This window comes from Poecilia reticulata, linkage group LG17 (assembly GCF_000633615.1).
Source record: "Poecilia reticulata strain Guanapo linkage group LG17, Guppy_female_1.0+MT, whole genome shotgun sequence".
NCBI classification, from domain to species: Eukaryota; Metazoa; Chordata; class Actinopteri; order Cyprinodontiformes; family Poeciliidae; genus Poecilia; species Poecilia reticulata.
In genome coordinates this window covers 13237029-13253445 of record NC_024347.1, presented here as the reverse complement: position 1 = coordinate 13253445, position 16417 = coordinate 13237029, and the positions used below count along the sequence as shown (strand labels likewise).

At 39.4% G+C, this 16417-nt stretch overlaps 1 protein-coding gene across 1 annotated transcript in view; it reads left to right on the top strand.

Moving 5' to 3' along the window:
- The first annotated feature begins 2272 nt into the window (after positions 1–2272).
- Positions 2273–16417, top strand: part of LOC103479378 (methyltransferase-like protein 13) — a 39216-nt gene continuing 25071 nt past the window's right edge. The window contains exons 1-2 of the mRNA XM_008433761.2: positions 2273–2287; positions 3440–3723. Of these exons, the coding sequence (XP_008431983.1) occupies positions 3469–3723 (255 nt within the window). The 5' untranslated portion in view covers positions 2273–2287; positions 3440–3468. The remainder of the gene's footprint in view (positions 2288–3439; positions 3724–16417) is intronic.

The following is a 16417-nucleotide window of genomic DNA, read 5'->3' as shown; positions in this document are numbered from 1 at the left end:
CATATTTGGGCTGGCAGCTGTCGATGCAATTTATAAAACCATTATTTTGGATATTAATGGAAACGGAAAAGCAAACACAATAACAATCAGTTTACTCATGCAACTGCTGGATAGCTGAGTGTTCGGTTGTTTATTATCTGAGTGTTATGAAATATTTTAAGAGCAGGATTAGGTTTTCCATCACACGCTCTCACGGGCATCCGGAACGAGGTTACATGACACTTCTAACTTTAGCCTCTTCTTCTCTTCTGCTTTTAATAATCCAGTTAGTCTGTTCAGTAAGAATGTAAAGCCTCCTATTTATTACCTGCAGACATGYAAGGCCCCAGACTCACCTGGATATTCTGTGTCAGACAAACTCGTATGACACCAAGACGAACTCAACCACCTCAGACACCGATGGAACTTTCCTTACTTCTCCACAGAGCTGCAAAATTGAATATGACAGTTTTTATGATTTAAGAACATGAGACCACAATAAAATCACTTCAGAGTTTTATTTATCCATACAATTAAGCTGGAAAACACAGTTGTTGGGGAAGAAATTACAAAAACGTAAAACTTGCAAACCCCACTTGGATTGTACTTTGCTGAAGCACACATTTTGTTTGTTGGACGTTTATTTATTTAGAATGTATTTTGGTCTATTTTATTTAATCACACAATCTTGGCTTTGAGTGGCTTTGAGCCTCAGTGGTAAATATGTATTAAAAAAAAAGTACAGCTTTGATTTCTTTGAAGTACTAAAGGTAACTGCCTTACGACTGTGTCCTGCGGGAAAATGCTGACGTTGGAGTGAGATTCGGTTATCAGTAGATATTCTGTCCTAAATAGGAACCAGAGACTGTAATTGATACAGCCATTCCTTTTAAGAAAAAAATAAAATAAAAATTAAACATTCTCACAAAATCTATATTTTTTAAATTTAAAGACTTATGTTTGCAGGGAAGTGTTTATGAGTGCGTGGAACCGTCAGCAGGTCTCACTGACCCAGTGTAAGAGTCTTAACCTTGAGGAGAGTGTGGCAAGTAAACTTATCCCAACGACCCCCAGGAATGAGACATCATGTCCGGCCTTTCCTCAGAGCAACGTGCCTGGAAAAAGATAACACGCACACACACGCAGGCACACACACGCACACACACACACGTATCTGTGTTTACGGGGGAAAACCCTTTGAAGGGAATGTCCGGCATGCTGTGGGGTCCAGCAGGGGATGGAAACCAAAACCTCATATTTTGCCAAGAAGGGATTGAGACAAAGTAGGAAGGACTGGTTGTGTATTATTCTTACTTCTACAGATTTAAAAGTGTGATGGGAAAATTTGCCATTTTGTTTATTTCCACAAAATTCCTATGCACTATTAGGTTGTCTAATAATTATTCACACACATATACTCTCATAAGAAAGCCAAAATCTCACTTTTATTTTCTGAAGTATTTGGTTTCTGGGTTTATCAACATTTGGGATAGACTGAGAGCGCTGTAGCTGTTCAAGAATAAATCTAATCCTCAAAAATACAACCTTCGTCATAAATCTGCACACATTTCATGTGCTTTTTACTTTTTATTAAACTCAAAACAAAGATTGTTGCAGGAAGAAAAGAAAAATTCTTTACTTTTCTCATTTGAAACGCAGATTACCCATCAGGACTGATCAATGCAGTATTGGGTTGTTGTTGCATGGCTGCGTCTGTGGCTTCGATTTCTCTGCTTTTGTCCCGTTAAATCATCCTTTATTAGTTTGTCTTGACGTATAAATATCTGTGTGCAGAGGTCCTTGCCACCTGTGGTCGTGCAACATAAGGTTTGAGCATGTAAAGCACACAGGCAAGCAAACACACATCTGAATAGGTTGCTAACGTGTTGTTTGGTGCGAGACTGCAAACTGAGTCATCCTGGATTCTCTGGCACATGCTCATGTGAAGCTGTTGCATGGCGGTAATTAGTGGAAGCAGGAAGGTGATAACAAGAAGGAGCCACACGTTTGCAGCTGAGGCGTCRCTGCCAGCATGCCGCTCAAAGTCCCAACCACACCTTTCGCACCCTCTCACACGTCCCCAGGCGGATCCTTTCAAATACGTGCACATGTACCCGAGCTGCAAAACAGTTCAACAAAATACCCCCCAGTGACACTCTTTACATATCGTGCATAGACTATGTCCAACATAACTTTTCTTCTTACTCCTGTTTCATGTTCTTCCTTTGCCTCCTACTCTTCTTCCTCCTCCTCCTCCTCCTCCTCCTCCTCTTCCTCCATTTACAGTCTGACTCATCGTATCCAAAAGGTGAGATGCTGCATTCAGTTGGTTATTTTCATCTTGTTACATTTGAAACTTTCCTCAATTTTCTTTTATCATGTTACTTCCAATCCTGCCTATCAAGTCTTCTAGCCCTAAACATTAAACATTGTGATGTTCTTCTCACAATGTTTTTAGTCAGAGAGTTTTGTGTTAAAAATACTGAAGGAATAACTTGTACCTTGTTGCAAGGTAGTTTAACCTCAAATATGCTTCCTATATGTGAGATATCACACTCATCACCTAAACTGTGGTGGTGTGTTGTGTGCGGCATATCAACCTGTCTTTTTTAGCCAGCCTGTCTTTTGACAATTGTAAAATCTACCACAGCTAACACATGTCAAATGCACCAAGCATGTGCATGACTTCTATGAAATCAACAGAGCTTCATCTCAAATATCTTAGTAATGATCCAGTATTGGCATCAAACAATCCTGGTGCTTGTTCAAATGAGCTTTTATTTAGGAAAAGCTCATTCGATGGTGACGTCAAGAAAAGATAATGCACCTGGCCGCGTCGCAACATAACATTGTGAATTTCAATCTGACACACAAAGCTCAGACATGACAGGACTTGATGTGATACCAAATTCTCTACCTGGAAAGCTAGGAAACAGATTTACCAATAAAATCCCCCAAATCCAACCTTGTGTTTTGCAATTGTGAAGGGTTCAGGGGACTCACCGGCCTCCAAACACTGTCACTGACAATCACTGTCAGTCGCTGCCTTTGACACCTCATTAAAATAACTTTTAAACTTCAGGAGTGACGTGACGGGGAATGTAATGATTTTGAAACTGTGACTGTGCTCCACCTTTTAAATGGGGGAACCGACCTGTTCCCACTTGTGACTGAAAATCAATTAATCTAAATGTTGAGTCTTTTTTGTCAGACACAAGAGGGAGTCCTGCAGAATACAGCACCTAGCTGCAGCCAATCATAAGAGTAACTCTAATCATCTCATTTTTTCAATTAAGACACCAAACACTTTGGTCCCTCAATAGTTATGCTAATTTTCCCACCATATTCACACACCTTTCCCCTTCTCAGTTAATAACCTGCTCTTCTCTGCATGTTTGGTGTTTTTCCTCTGTCCCCCATTGATGGCGTATGTCTCTTTTTCACCATTTATTTCTCTCAGGTTGTGGAAACAGCAGTTTGGGTGGAGACATGTACGGCGCCGGCTACCGTGCGATTACCAACATAGACTACTCCTCGGTGTGCATCGGCGCTATGAGTGCCAGGTACAGCAGTTGTCCCGGTATGACCTGGCATCAGATGGACGTTCGTCAGCTCTCCTTTGCCGATGCATCCTTTGACGCCATCCTTGAGAAGGCGACGCTGGACGCCATCATGGTTGAGGAGAAGTCGCCATGGGAGGTCTCTCCTGAAACTTCATCCTTCATTCATCAAGCTCTCATCGAGGTAGCCGTAAAAACCTTTGTACTTTATATTAGGACTTAAGGTTTGAGGGGTTTCTCTGTGAAACGGGTTTATTTACTCGGTGGATCTTTGGACTTTCACAAAATTGTAGTGAATACCAACAAAGCACCCAAGTGGTGTGACATCAGTGGTTTTCCTTTGTAAAAAAATTTACTGAGATCAGGAATTAAAGCTTTGGAAAGCTTCAGAAACATTCTAATAGAAAAGGAGAGCATTGTGAAAACAAACAAAAAATCCTAACTTTATTGTCTTTTTAAAATTTCTTTTAGGCCAGAAATTCTTTACATGGTCCTTTATTAGTGTTTTGTGCAGGAAGACCACCAGAATGATCATTGGTTTCTGAGTAAATAAGTGAGTAGATGAAGATATTTTTCAGTCATTTCCAAAAGTAAACAGAAAAAAAATAGATAATATGCAATTAATACACACAGAAATTAAGCAGCGTGAAACATAATCAAAAACAAAAACGCCTGTAAATGAGCCAAGATCTCAGGTGTGACAATAGTTTAAGAGGTTCACATACTGTAAACCACTGTGATGTTTTGTGTTTGGAGTTCTTTGATGTAGAAGGCCGYTTTAATTTTTCTCAGACGAGCCATTAATTATTTAGGATCAACTAATCTGGATATTTACTACATGAAAATGACAATTATCACCTGCAAGTACCTCTGTGTTTGCTTGTAACCTTTTAAAAGAACCTYGCTTCAGAAACCCTTAACTGTGCCTTTAACTCTGCATCTTTCACATCTCTGTTTACTTGTTAAGGAGGCATTTATTTACCTTCATTGCAGTAGTGCATAAAACAGAAGCGCAAATGTCTGCACTGCAGATTGACTCGCGTTTCCTCGTCTTTTACTTCTAAATGTGGTTCAAATAGTGAATGTCGCTACTGTGGTGATTTGAATGCCCCGCTACAACAATAGTATATCTGCAAATTACTCTCTGACAGTGAAATCAGTAATGGTGGCACTTAACATTTCCACTCCACTGCCCGTAAAGAGGACTGACAAGACGCTGAGTGCTCTCAGCTGTTGGCTGCTGCAGTAACCACCACATCAATTTGACAATGACAATGTTTTGGCCATTAGCCATGCTAGACCTTGACACACTAAGACAAGAGAACACCACTATTAACTGGAGTAGGTAGCTCAAGGTTTGTAAGTGGAGAAGAACAGCTCAAGGTACACTCACTGGAATGTTTGAAGAGCAGCTTAATAAGTCACAATTCGAATTTAAGTTCACAACGTTCTTCAAAGTCATCCTTTTACAGGGTTAATTATAAATCCTACGGAGTTCTGTAAAAAACTCAGTTTTTTTTTTTTTGTCAGCAAATTCAAATAATTATTTAATTTATCAAAAGAAAAAAAGATTACCAAACCAACCTGGAACGCTGTTAAAAAAAAAAAAAGTAATTGCCCAAAAACTTACTAAATGTTTGTACCCTCCTAGACAGAAACATTTGCCATTTGTGAGTAGTTTACTCACTGAGGAGTGATTCTGGCCCACTCTTGTTTGCAGAATTTTTGTTGCTGCTTGTTTATGCTCATGTCRCTGTGCGCCCACTAGATTTAAGTCCAGACTTTGATTGGCACTCAGACACATTTGTTTTTATTTTCAGTGCCATTTAATAGGTGGACTTGTTTTGGATTATGTTCTTGCTGTACAACCCAAACGTTCTTAAGTTTAAGGTGAAAAACTGATGACTACTGTCAAGCTCCACTTATCTCTTTTGCAAATGTGTGCCAGGCCATTGGGCTCTTTTTAGTCAGCAGAGATTTTTACCTTGAAATTTTGCCATTGATGACATTTTTGCCCCATTTTTGTCTTTTTGTTCACACAAGAAGATTTACTGAGACAAATGAGGCCTGCRGTGTCTTAGATGTTGATTTCAGCTCTTTTGCGACTATTGTTTGAGTCTTTGATGCGCTCTTGGAGTCATTTTAGTTGGCCTTCAACTTCTTCAATGGTTCACCACTGTCCCATGTATTCCTACTTCATGAATAATTGTTCTTACTGGGATTTTTTGGAGTCCCAAATACTTGGAAATTACATTTTAAACTTCAAGATTGATCCATGTCAGAATCTATGCTTTTGTTTAGGTGTGGGGGAGATATTGCACCTTTTTGAGATCTTTTAGCCTACATAATGTTGTCAGGTTTTATTGAAGGTATTTTTTTTTATTCTGGAAATAATCAGTCCTGTGTGAGGCTGGTGGAGTTTAATTATTTAATTATTTAAAATCACAAGCTATCTTTTTGTGATTTTGAAATTTGGTTGATACTCTTACATTTTGAAAGGTGACAAGAAAACAAGAGGAGTGAGGGGGGACCCATTGTGCTATCATTATATGATGAATTAGATTGCTAGTCAGTCACACTTATAAAAGTCCCAAATTGTTGTCTCAATCTAGTATTTTCTGAAATATCTCCCACTACCAAATTAGCYGGAGCTTTAAGGCTATATAAGCTTCATCGGGCAGGAGCCTAACTCCAGTGAACAAAAGCAAATAGGCAACAGACACGCATGCAGGAAAAAAAGGGGCTGTTCTCTTGGTCTTTTCCTCCAACAGAAGGAGGTTTTAAAGAAGGATCAGTGAGTTTGGTTGCTGCACAGATGGACGGATTTGACTTTGCTTCAATAGGAGTGAAGCCGAACTCATAAAACAGCCTCCAACCTGTTCAGAAGTCATTAAAGTGACATTCCAGGTTCCTTCTCACGCTTTTTCACATTTCCTCACCTCTAATTTCCACCCCGTTTTCTCCTCGCTTTTATAAAGATTTCCCCCCAGCTGCTCTGTTCTCAGGGCTGTTTGGTCACAAAAAGGTGTAAAATTGATCATGTGATCTTTGTGGTGCACTACTAACGGTGTTTCTAAGTGCGTTTGTGTTTGTTACAATTCAAAGGCTTATAATCTTTGGCTTATGTGGCTCCAGCAGTCACGATTGTTTGCTCTAGTTTGAGTGCGTGTGAGTTATGCAGGAATGTGGGAGGTCTGTTGTGAACCTACTTTCTCACAGAAAACATTCTCACTATGAAAAAGAAAACAGAGAGAGGCAATGAAAGGGAAGGGAGAAAACCTCAGATAAACCAGGAGGGTGGGGATCCCTCAGAGGTCTTCTGCTACCAGTGAACTGGGATGGAGAAGTTGATTAAATGAGAGGAAAACGGGGATGAAGAAACTGTATGACAGCAAATGAGAAAGTTAGTGAGGAGAGGGGGACGAAGGAACGAAAGCCCTACAGAAAGCTAATGAGCAGTGTGCCGGTATGAGGCCGACTAGACGGAGCACAGTTGAAAATAAAATCTGCTTTAAGGCTTTTTTCCCACCAATTACTTGAGCTGTAGAAACACACTGATAAATGACAAATGGTGCATATTTACACTTGGGAATACTTGGGGAAACAAACAAACAAACAAACAAACAAACAAACAAAAATCAAATCAATGCTTCAGAAATTGCAGCCAAAAAAAGAAGCAAAACAACAATAAATCATTCTCACCTGTCATGTGTAATTCTAACAACTGACAATCTCGACAAAGAGTCGCGGAACAATAGATTTTATTGTGTTTATTTTTGTTTCTAACATGCACGCTTYRCTCGTACATTTCAAACAAAATCTCGCCTCAGAGGCCGCGGTTCGCTGAAGTGTGAAATTTATTTTACAGATTGACACGCTCTATGAATCACTCTGGCTGTTGCTATGGAGACTTTCATTGGATATCATTTTAGACTAACACTTTTAATTGGTAACCTTTAGTCYTGTTTAAAAKGTAAAGAGTAGGCTTTTTTTTCTAAGAGACAAGTTTACCTGAAGATGCTTGGTTCTAATTTGTCCTGATTTATGAAGGAATAAAGAAATTGTAACTGGACTTTTCACCGTATTGCTAAAAGTATCGGGTCCCCCATCCAAATCACTGAATTCACGTGTTAAATCACTTCTATTGCCACCTGCTACAGTAACTGCTTCCATAGACTTTGTGAAGGAAAATATGCTAAATATTCTGCAGTCAATTGTTAGTTGTGATATATAAAAAAAAGTGGAAGTAAATAGGAATGAGAGCAAATCAGCCATGAAGGGTTAGACCAGGTCAGTGAATGATGATCACACTCTGGTTTGTGGTCATGCGAGCAACATGTGCTGTGCAGAGGTGACCAACTTACCTCAAAGTCAATAGCTACAGACCTCCCAGCTTTATGTGGCTTTCAGATTAGCTCAAAAAKAGCAAGCTTCGAGGAWCGCACGTTCATCATCATGCAACTTCATTTGACTAAGAGCAATACAAAGCCTCAAGCAGTGGTTTAAAGCATCGYACCAATGGACTGAAAGGAATAGGAGACATGTTAAAGCAGGAGTCTGGGTCTGGCAGTGTGGAGTTGCCCCGTTYGACTYCACACTGCACGTCAATTCACAAAGCATACTCCATAAAGAAGAAGCCAGACCTTTTTTTTCCCCCCAATCTGTCTTATCTGACAAATGCTTTCCTGGACAAATATTCAGATATTTCTATAAGGTCACTTTAAAACCTTGTAGGCCGTCCTCTGTGAAGAGTTGAATGTTTTGGTAATACATTTCTGTTCCCTGCATGTCGGGGGATTTTGCATAGAAGTACTTTCCTTGGAGGTGGCTGAAAGAGAGATTATGCAAGGTCAAGAGGTTTACTCCAGTGCAAATCAAAATCTGTCCTAGTTTGCTGGTCATAAACACAGCAGCATGATTTCTGTGCTCATTTATGCAGATGATAATCTAAATTAGAGCAGTTGTGTGCAGCAGCTGTTCAGAATGTTTTGCCCGATGACTCCAGGCTGAGTTTTTTTATCCATGCTTGCAGCTTGGCTGAAGGTCCTCTGAGTCCTTAATGGATACTGGAAGAGTTAGCTGTTGGGCTGGCGTTAGTGATATTCATATTGTATCTCATTACATCGTGGTTGAAGTTTTTTTTATAAATCTTGATGTTACTAGTTATAATAAGTGTGTCGTTTCTGTTGGACAACAGACTGCAGTCATCAGTTGTTGTTTTCAACAGGCCTTTGACATGTTTCCTGAGGAATCCCAGCCCATTCCTCTTGACAAATCTCTTACGCCTCACACAGTTGGACTGTGATTTGTGCTGCTTCTCATAAAAATAAGTCAGCTCTTAAGAGTGCTTGTAGTTTTTGATTTGCTGTAAATTGAAAATAAATGAATTGTATTTGGAAAGTAGGGAGTGTGAGACCATGTTGCGTCTTTATCATTTGGCATATCCTGAGTAGGAGGGAGTCCAGCGCAGCTTTAGGATTTGGGAGGAGAGCCCAGGTATCTGTAGTTGTTTTTGCACAAGTTTCCTCACCAGGTTTTGCTTTTTTACTGCCAGTAAGGTGACATTCCACTGACCCAGAGCCAGATTTCGATGCCAGTAGTTGGCACACATTTAGGCCGCTGCCCTTGCCCGCTATCCGGCTTACGCTGCTTATTGGTGACTTCCTGTTGCTTTTTGGATTGGGCTCAGCTGAGCTCTAGGAACCAAAACCTGGCAACCAGACTCTATCAACTTATTTCACAAAAAGATTGTGTATTATAATTTTAGGACAAAGAGATTGTTTATTTATTTTTGCGAAACGTGCTGTAGTACGACTTTAATCCCAGATCGATGACAGAAGATGATCTGCTGAAGCTGCACACTGGTTGGTCTTCACTTCCCCACCCTGAACATTAATCGCAGAGGCTCTCCAACCAGGCGGCCCATGTTGAGTGCAAAACTGGCTGGGCCTGTTTTGATGATCTCATAAAAGAGAAGAAATGTAGTTATATTAGTTTTTGTTTCCTATATTTCATTTTCTCAATTTGTTTATTGTCAAAATATATTAAGTGGTTTTGAAATCCTTTGGTCTAAAAATTGTTTTAATAATCCCATAAATAAGGATGGTATTCCCTCATTGTTATTGATTAGTGAATAACATTATAACATGATAAAAAGCTCAAAAAAGTTCTCCCCCTTTAAGCAAAGGGATCCAAACAATGTATAGATTTTCAGTTTTGCTGTTGGTTACAAGTAAACCGATTTCACAATATATTTATTCAAAAATATACATTTTCAAAGTTTCTCTGTAAGAAAAAAAATCCTTTCGGTGACATGGTGATGTCACTGTGTTATGATTTCRTAACTCGGTACTTCGTTCTTGTTCTAAAAAAACCTTGCTCTGGGTTGACCTCKGCTTTTATTCCAAAACAGTGAGCTGAGAGCTTTCATGAGCTGTTTTATCATTTTATTTTAGCTTCATGGACACAACAGACCGACAGATCTTTTATTTTTCAGAATTCAGTGACGCTTCATCAGCCTCATTCCTTATGTCTCTACGTCTCATTTCATCTTTCAGTTCTTGTCTCCCGCGAGATTCATGTTTATATATCATCAACCATTAATACACTGTTGTTATTATTATTTAGACAGGTGCTTTACCTTATCCAAGGCACAACTTCCTACACCAGAAAACACTTTTCATGTGAGGGAACGCAGTTCCATGCGACTTCTTGTTTAGAAGTTACTGCAATAACGTGGAGCTGTCATGATCTTTTGKTGTCTGGGTTTTTGTTTTTATTTGTGTCTGTATCCTGAATATTTCCTTGAAGTTATCTAATTTCATTAGGTCTTGCTTTATTTCTCTATTCTCATTATTGTTTGAATGATGTTGCCATGCTGGTTAATGCCTTTGTGTTTAGTTTTTTAGTTGTTTTTTGTAGTTTCGTTGTATTTAGTTCAGCTTCCTTTGTGCTAATTCTTCTTCYGTGTTAATTATTCGCCTTCACTCAGCTTGCCTACTTGCTTCCTGCCACAATCCCTTGTTTGTCAGGGATTGACAATTCCTTGTTGTCAATCCCTGATTTCTTCGTTTGTTGTGATCTGGTTTGTTTGCATGGCACAGAGACTAAGAACACTTGAGGGAACTGAGGAACATGCATTGCTGCATTAATTCCCTTCTGAGTGTGTTTCTGTGTTTTGTGTATTTCTGCATGTTGGCTGTCTGAACCGTTTGTCCCAGAATAAAGTGGATTACGCTAATCTGTTTTATTCCTCCTCACCATTCACACTTTTCCTTCTCCATATGACTTCCTTCCATGTTTGTGTAAAAGGTGAGGCTTAAAAGGGGATTAGAGAGACGCTGCCTGGCCTGAATGTACAATTTACTTTGGTTTATTAATTTCAYATTTCACCTTGGATTAAAATATTAAAAGTTGTGATCATAGTAGATTTTGTATTTGTTGTGCTGCACAAAGTTTAAATGTCAGATAAAAAAGACTGAAGTTTTATACAGTGTGATTCTGAGATATGTGTGGAACGTATTTCCCTTGCTTTCATGGATGCAGCCTGGCGATGAAGACCGTTTAACCCACTATTAGTGGAGTGTTTATGGCCTTTGGCTCACTTCTGTTTCTTCCCTCAGAGATCCAGCTGTAAGTGGAGTTGGAAGCTGTAATGCATGCCTGCTACCTGAAACAGTCCTCTGGGAGTTGAGTCAGGCTCTGGACTTGGATGTGTGCAATTAAATCAGGGTGTCAGAAGAAGACAAGTGTAGCATCCATCATGCATTACAGAAACACGGAGAAACGTGTCTTGTGCAGGACACATTGCCCCGAGCCTCCAAGGCAAGTCACACTTTGACCCAATGATCTGATGTACAACTTCACACACTGATATTTTAAGTGCTCTGCACTTATTCATCTTATWTTARTAAGAGATACAAGTTGCACAATTTTGGGATTCTTGATCTCCAGTTTTATGAGGATTTGAGTGGCTGATGATAGTTTAGTTTCTCTTTTAGACCATTGATTTCGGAAGATAAATGAATCACATTGGAAAAAAAAAATTCTACTTGACAACTACAGATTAATTTTCATGGGCACATTTCTAACAGTGTTGTAGCCGAGCAAGCCAACAGGGTGACAAATTACTCACGAGCAATTTAAATACTTCAGTTTAGCTGATTTGAATGCTTCTGCACTGTGGGAAGAAACTAGACAACATAAAAAATCCACACAGAMGGGAAGACGTGGGAATCTAGAACCGTATTGCTTTAYACATTAAGAACTCCTGACAAATGGCTTGTCAGGAGTGGGTGAWGGGGTGACTCAAAAGGGATCACAGAGTCTTGTTCCTACCAATATATTTTGTAATTGTTTTGTCACACTTCCTATTTTAGTTTAAGACAAAGTGGACATTTCACACAGAACAGTAAGAGATCAGAATATTATTCCCTGGTCTAATGAAACCTTGATTTTAGTTGCAACGTTTGAGACGGCGGGTCAGAACTTTGTATATCAAAGTGTGGATCCATTTTGCCTCGTGTCTAAGGTTCTGGCTGGTGGTCGTGTTGCAGTGGCATTTTTCTGGCAATCTTGGTGATTTTGATGAAGAACCATTAGAAATCTAATTTACARTCATCTTTACATTTTACAAGAACTTCAGATTATTTAATATACGCTCATTGTCAAAGCATTTCTCRTGATGTAAATTTATCCTCAGMTACTTTCCTTTATCTTGCCTTTCTTCCGCCTCTTTTTCATACATGAACAGCCCTTTTTATGCACGTGTGAGCAATTACGGTTGTGCTTTGCAGGCAGCTTGGAAGTGCATGCATGTGCATTCCACAACGTAAAACTGGGTATGCATGCTTTTCGGTTTCAGCYCTCGAATTTGCATGCCTCCAGTTTTGTATGTACACCTGTGTTTCTTTGCATGAATACTTTTTGCATACCTCTACATTTCACACTAGTCCATGTGTGTGGGGGAGAGCGTGTGAGGAGCCCCTCCCTTCCACTTCCAGCAGAAGGAAAGTAGAGCACTGGAGCACACGTGAGGTGGAGAGAGCGTGTGTGATTGCAAAAGTAGCTGCGCATGTGTAGAGATGCGAGCTCGGGATCAGAAAGCCGTGTTTGTGTGTTTGACTGCCAGTGTTGTTTCCAGATTTATTCCTTTTTTTTTTTGCATGTGTTTGCCTCTTGTTTTGCTTGTGCGATTATATTTGTGTTAACATTGAGGCAGCACGATGTTTTTAAGATGTATCATCATGAGTGGTTGAAATGGCTTTGCATGAATGGAAGATTGTTGATGTGTGTGTGTGTGTGTGTGTGTGTGTGTGTGTGTGTGTGTGTGTGTGTGTGTGTGTGTGGCAACTGACTGCTGAGCTGAAACCCCCTGCTCTCTAGAGATGTTCGCCTGGCTTCGGGATGGATCATCGCACGTGTTTGTTCATATACAGGCCTGCTGCTCATATTGGGCAGATGGTCTTCCCCGGACACACAAATGCCAACACCAAAATGACACACAATGTGCATTATTGTTTATTCRTTTTAGGCTATATTTAGTGCRTCAAAAATATCGACACACAAAAACAAAATGATCAACAGCAGCGTTGCTGAATCCTGTGAGAAAACGGATTTCAGAGACGACCAAGGAAGTCTTTTTGTCTCGGATTATGAATACGTCAGTAGATTGGCTGCATTTGTTTCCCTGAACTTGTTTCTGGTGTACAGCCACATCTGCGAAAGGACTTTACTTCCTCCGCATATTCCTCATTGTCCTYTGTTTAAGCTCAGTGGAAATCTTGATGGCATCACTGCTCAGTCTGAATGACTCCATATTTCTCTGTGTTGTTGTGTGAGTGAGTTTTTTCAATTTTTTTAAAATTAAAATTCAGTTTTTAAACTAAAGCATCATTCTTTAAAGCATAAAGTTAAATTTGTGATTTGCAGCATTTATAAATATAATAATTTTGATCCACTTCAAACGTAAGATTAGGCAAGAACATCACAAAACACAATAACACATTTACTTACTTCTAGATGCTACTTCATTTTTACATTGATTGTGAACAGAAGAGTACAAAGCAAACCTGAATTAATTAAAAGTGAATAAATCTTTCACTTTGCCTAAAAGACATTAAARAACAAACACCTTTTACAGTGAAACAGAAAAGCACGACTTCTGTAAACATGCCCCATGTGCACGCAGTCGCCCAAATATACAACACACAAGCGCATGCACTTGGCCTGCCCAGTTCACTGTTACCAAGACTACCAGCATTGACTACAGAGCACTGTTCCTATGGAAACAACGGATGCCTCAAGGAGAAGAAGAGTTAATTGGAAAAAGAGAGTACAGGGGAACGGATGAGGGAGACTGGGGGCGAGAGAGAGAGAAAGGATAATAAAGAGAAAGTTCTGTTGTTGCTCAGAAAGACCAAAAACAGAAAACAAACTTTTACCCAATATTCCAAAACTGTTGTCTTTCTGCAATTCGTGGCTGTCGCCTGTTCTGTGCATTGCTTTCTTTAACCTGGCAACACAAGATAGATGCAAGCCCAGCAGGGGGCCGAAAACGAGGTTAATCCATATTTAAGGTGGACTTCTGGAAAACAATATAGGCCAAAGGCAAGTGGAGGAAGGACCCCGAAGGTTAGTAAATCACACAAATCTCCCTTCTGAGACGGGCTTGTATAATCCTGTCTGCTAAACCATAAATCTTTACTGCAGAGACTTTTTTCTGTTGGCCACTCACATCTCCTAAAGCGCTGTCAGAAAGGTTCAGGTGTGCTATCAGTTCTGCTTTTTCTGCATTCCTATTTCCAATCATCTCACACACACACACACGCACCCACACACAGACAAATGAAGGTTTATGGCTTTACATAAGTGGGTAATCAATCACAATTTTATTTACTTACCTTCTAGTTTTTACTGAAACTGAAAAATCTGCTTCACTTGCAATGTATCGAAGATTCAGAGCAGGATAAACTCCCCTTCTCTCCWTCTGCCTCCATCCACATCATTCCTGCCTTTTGTGCTTCTAAATAGAACGCAGGTAAATCAATACAGACGCTTTTCTCACATTAAGGCTTCTCCGAGTCAGAGGAGAGGGAGGGAGAGAACCAAGGTTTTCAGTGAATAATTATTTTTTTGTATTCTGGATCTGTTGGAAGTTGTTGCTTTAGATTTAGCAGGTCAGCTAAAAATTTACCGATTTCTTATCTAATAAAATATGTAGACGTCTGACTGGAGCTTGTTGGTCCAAGAATGTTTTACTGTACGTTTACACTTAAAATCCTTTAAGATTAACATCTTTTCTATTAAGGACGACCTGTGGAAGAAAACACAAGCTCTAAGCTCACAGCATCAACAAAATAAAACGAGTCAAAAGTGTTGCAGGAAAAGTTAAAAGCTGCAGTGTAGAACCTTCTTTTCTCAAAATGCGACCATCAAAATCTATTATCAGATAACACATTTGCTGTATTGATTGTAGTCCAACCCGTCTCTCCCCCATTAGATAGTCTTTCTCTTTTTCAACACTTTGTGGGAAAAAGTGGATTTTTTTTTTTTTACCTCCTGGGTGCATGGATTTGATAGTGATTTGTAAAACTGCACTGAGCTTTGTGTGTCTGGAGCATCTGTTCATCTGCACGTTGTGTATTGGCTTTTTTGTTTGCGAGTTTGTGCGTGTGAAGAGTTTCTGGATTGATCAAACCCAGCCAGCTGTGAAAACTCCCCTCCTTTCACACAGTAGATCATTCAGCTCAGTACCTGGGTCACTTTTTTCTCTCTGCACTCATTTTCCTCTCCCTCAGTTGCCCACATCTTTCACAGTCCACTGGAACTAGTTTGGGTCGATGGCTGATCTTTGTGATCTTCTATCTGCACWCCCCCTATTCTCTTAGCTTGCAGAAAGAAGACACTTAAGCAATTGCTTTTTTCCCCTTCCTGTTAGCAAAGTGAATTATTGGTTCAGTATCAAGTGACCAAAGTGACCTCTTCACGTTTGAGGTAACAATCCAAAGAAATCACCTACGAGGTTCCATCTGCTTAACGAAGTGTATAAAACAGGTAAAGAGCAATTATCGGCCACTTTGAAATTGGCTAGTACAGATGTAAGTATATATAAAAAAGCAATATAAACAAAATTGCTCTTCAAAAAACATTAATTATCAGAATAGAAATTATCATAGCCTTTTTAATTTGTCATCTGATTAATAGCTCAATTGTGTCCTTCTACAGGCTTATCTGTAACAGTTTTCCCTTCCACTCAACTTTCCAATAATATGAATAAGTCCAAGCCAGCWTTGAGCCACAAAAGATAACTATGACTCCAATTATCTTTTGTTGGAGTCACAATAAGTAAACCRGAATATTATTGAACAGTTCATTTTATTTCAGCATCATGGTAGCAAAATATAGCATGTTATATRATTTTATTACACACAGAGTGATGAAAACAAGACATAACATTAGATTTCAGGTCAATAAAAATGTATTTCAGTTCAGAAATGTTGGAGTATGTTGAATATCTACWTAAAGTTTATTTTCAAGAGATACTTTTATTTTGACAAATGGCCTTTGTCAGAACGCATATTCAAATGTATTAAATATGAATGTAGATTATGAGTTGTACCTTTTCAAAAAAAAAGAAAAAAAAGCTTCTTCTAGAGAGAGTGGGAATTCTGATCTGGAGCTCTTTCATAGATTTCAGTCTGAATTGTTTATGTTCCACTGCCGGGTCATTTTCCCCTCAACAAGCTCAAACAGGCAGAGTTGACGTGGGAATGGAAAAGCAAGGGCCCAGTTTCACATCTGAATGTGTTGTTTTCACCTTTGCAGTTTCCAGACCAGACAGGAAACTCTTCATTTGGTTTGAAAGTCCTAAAGAATAT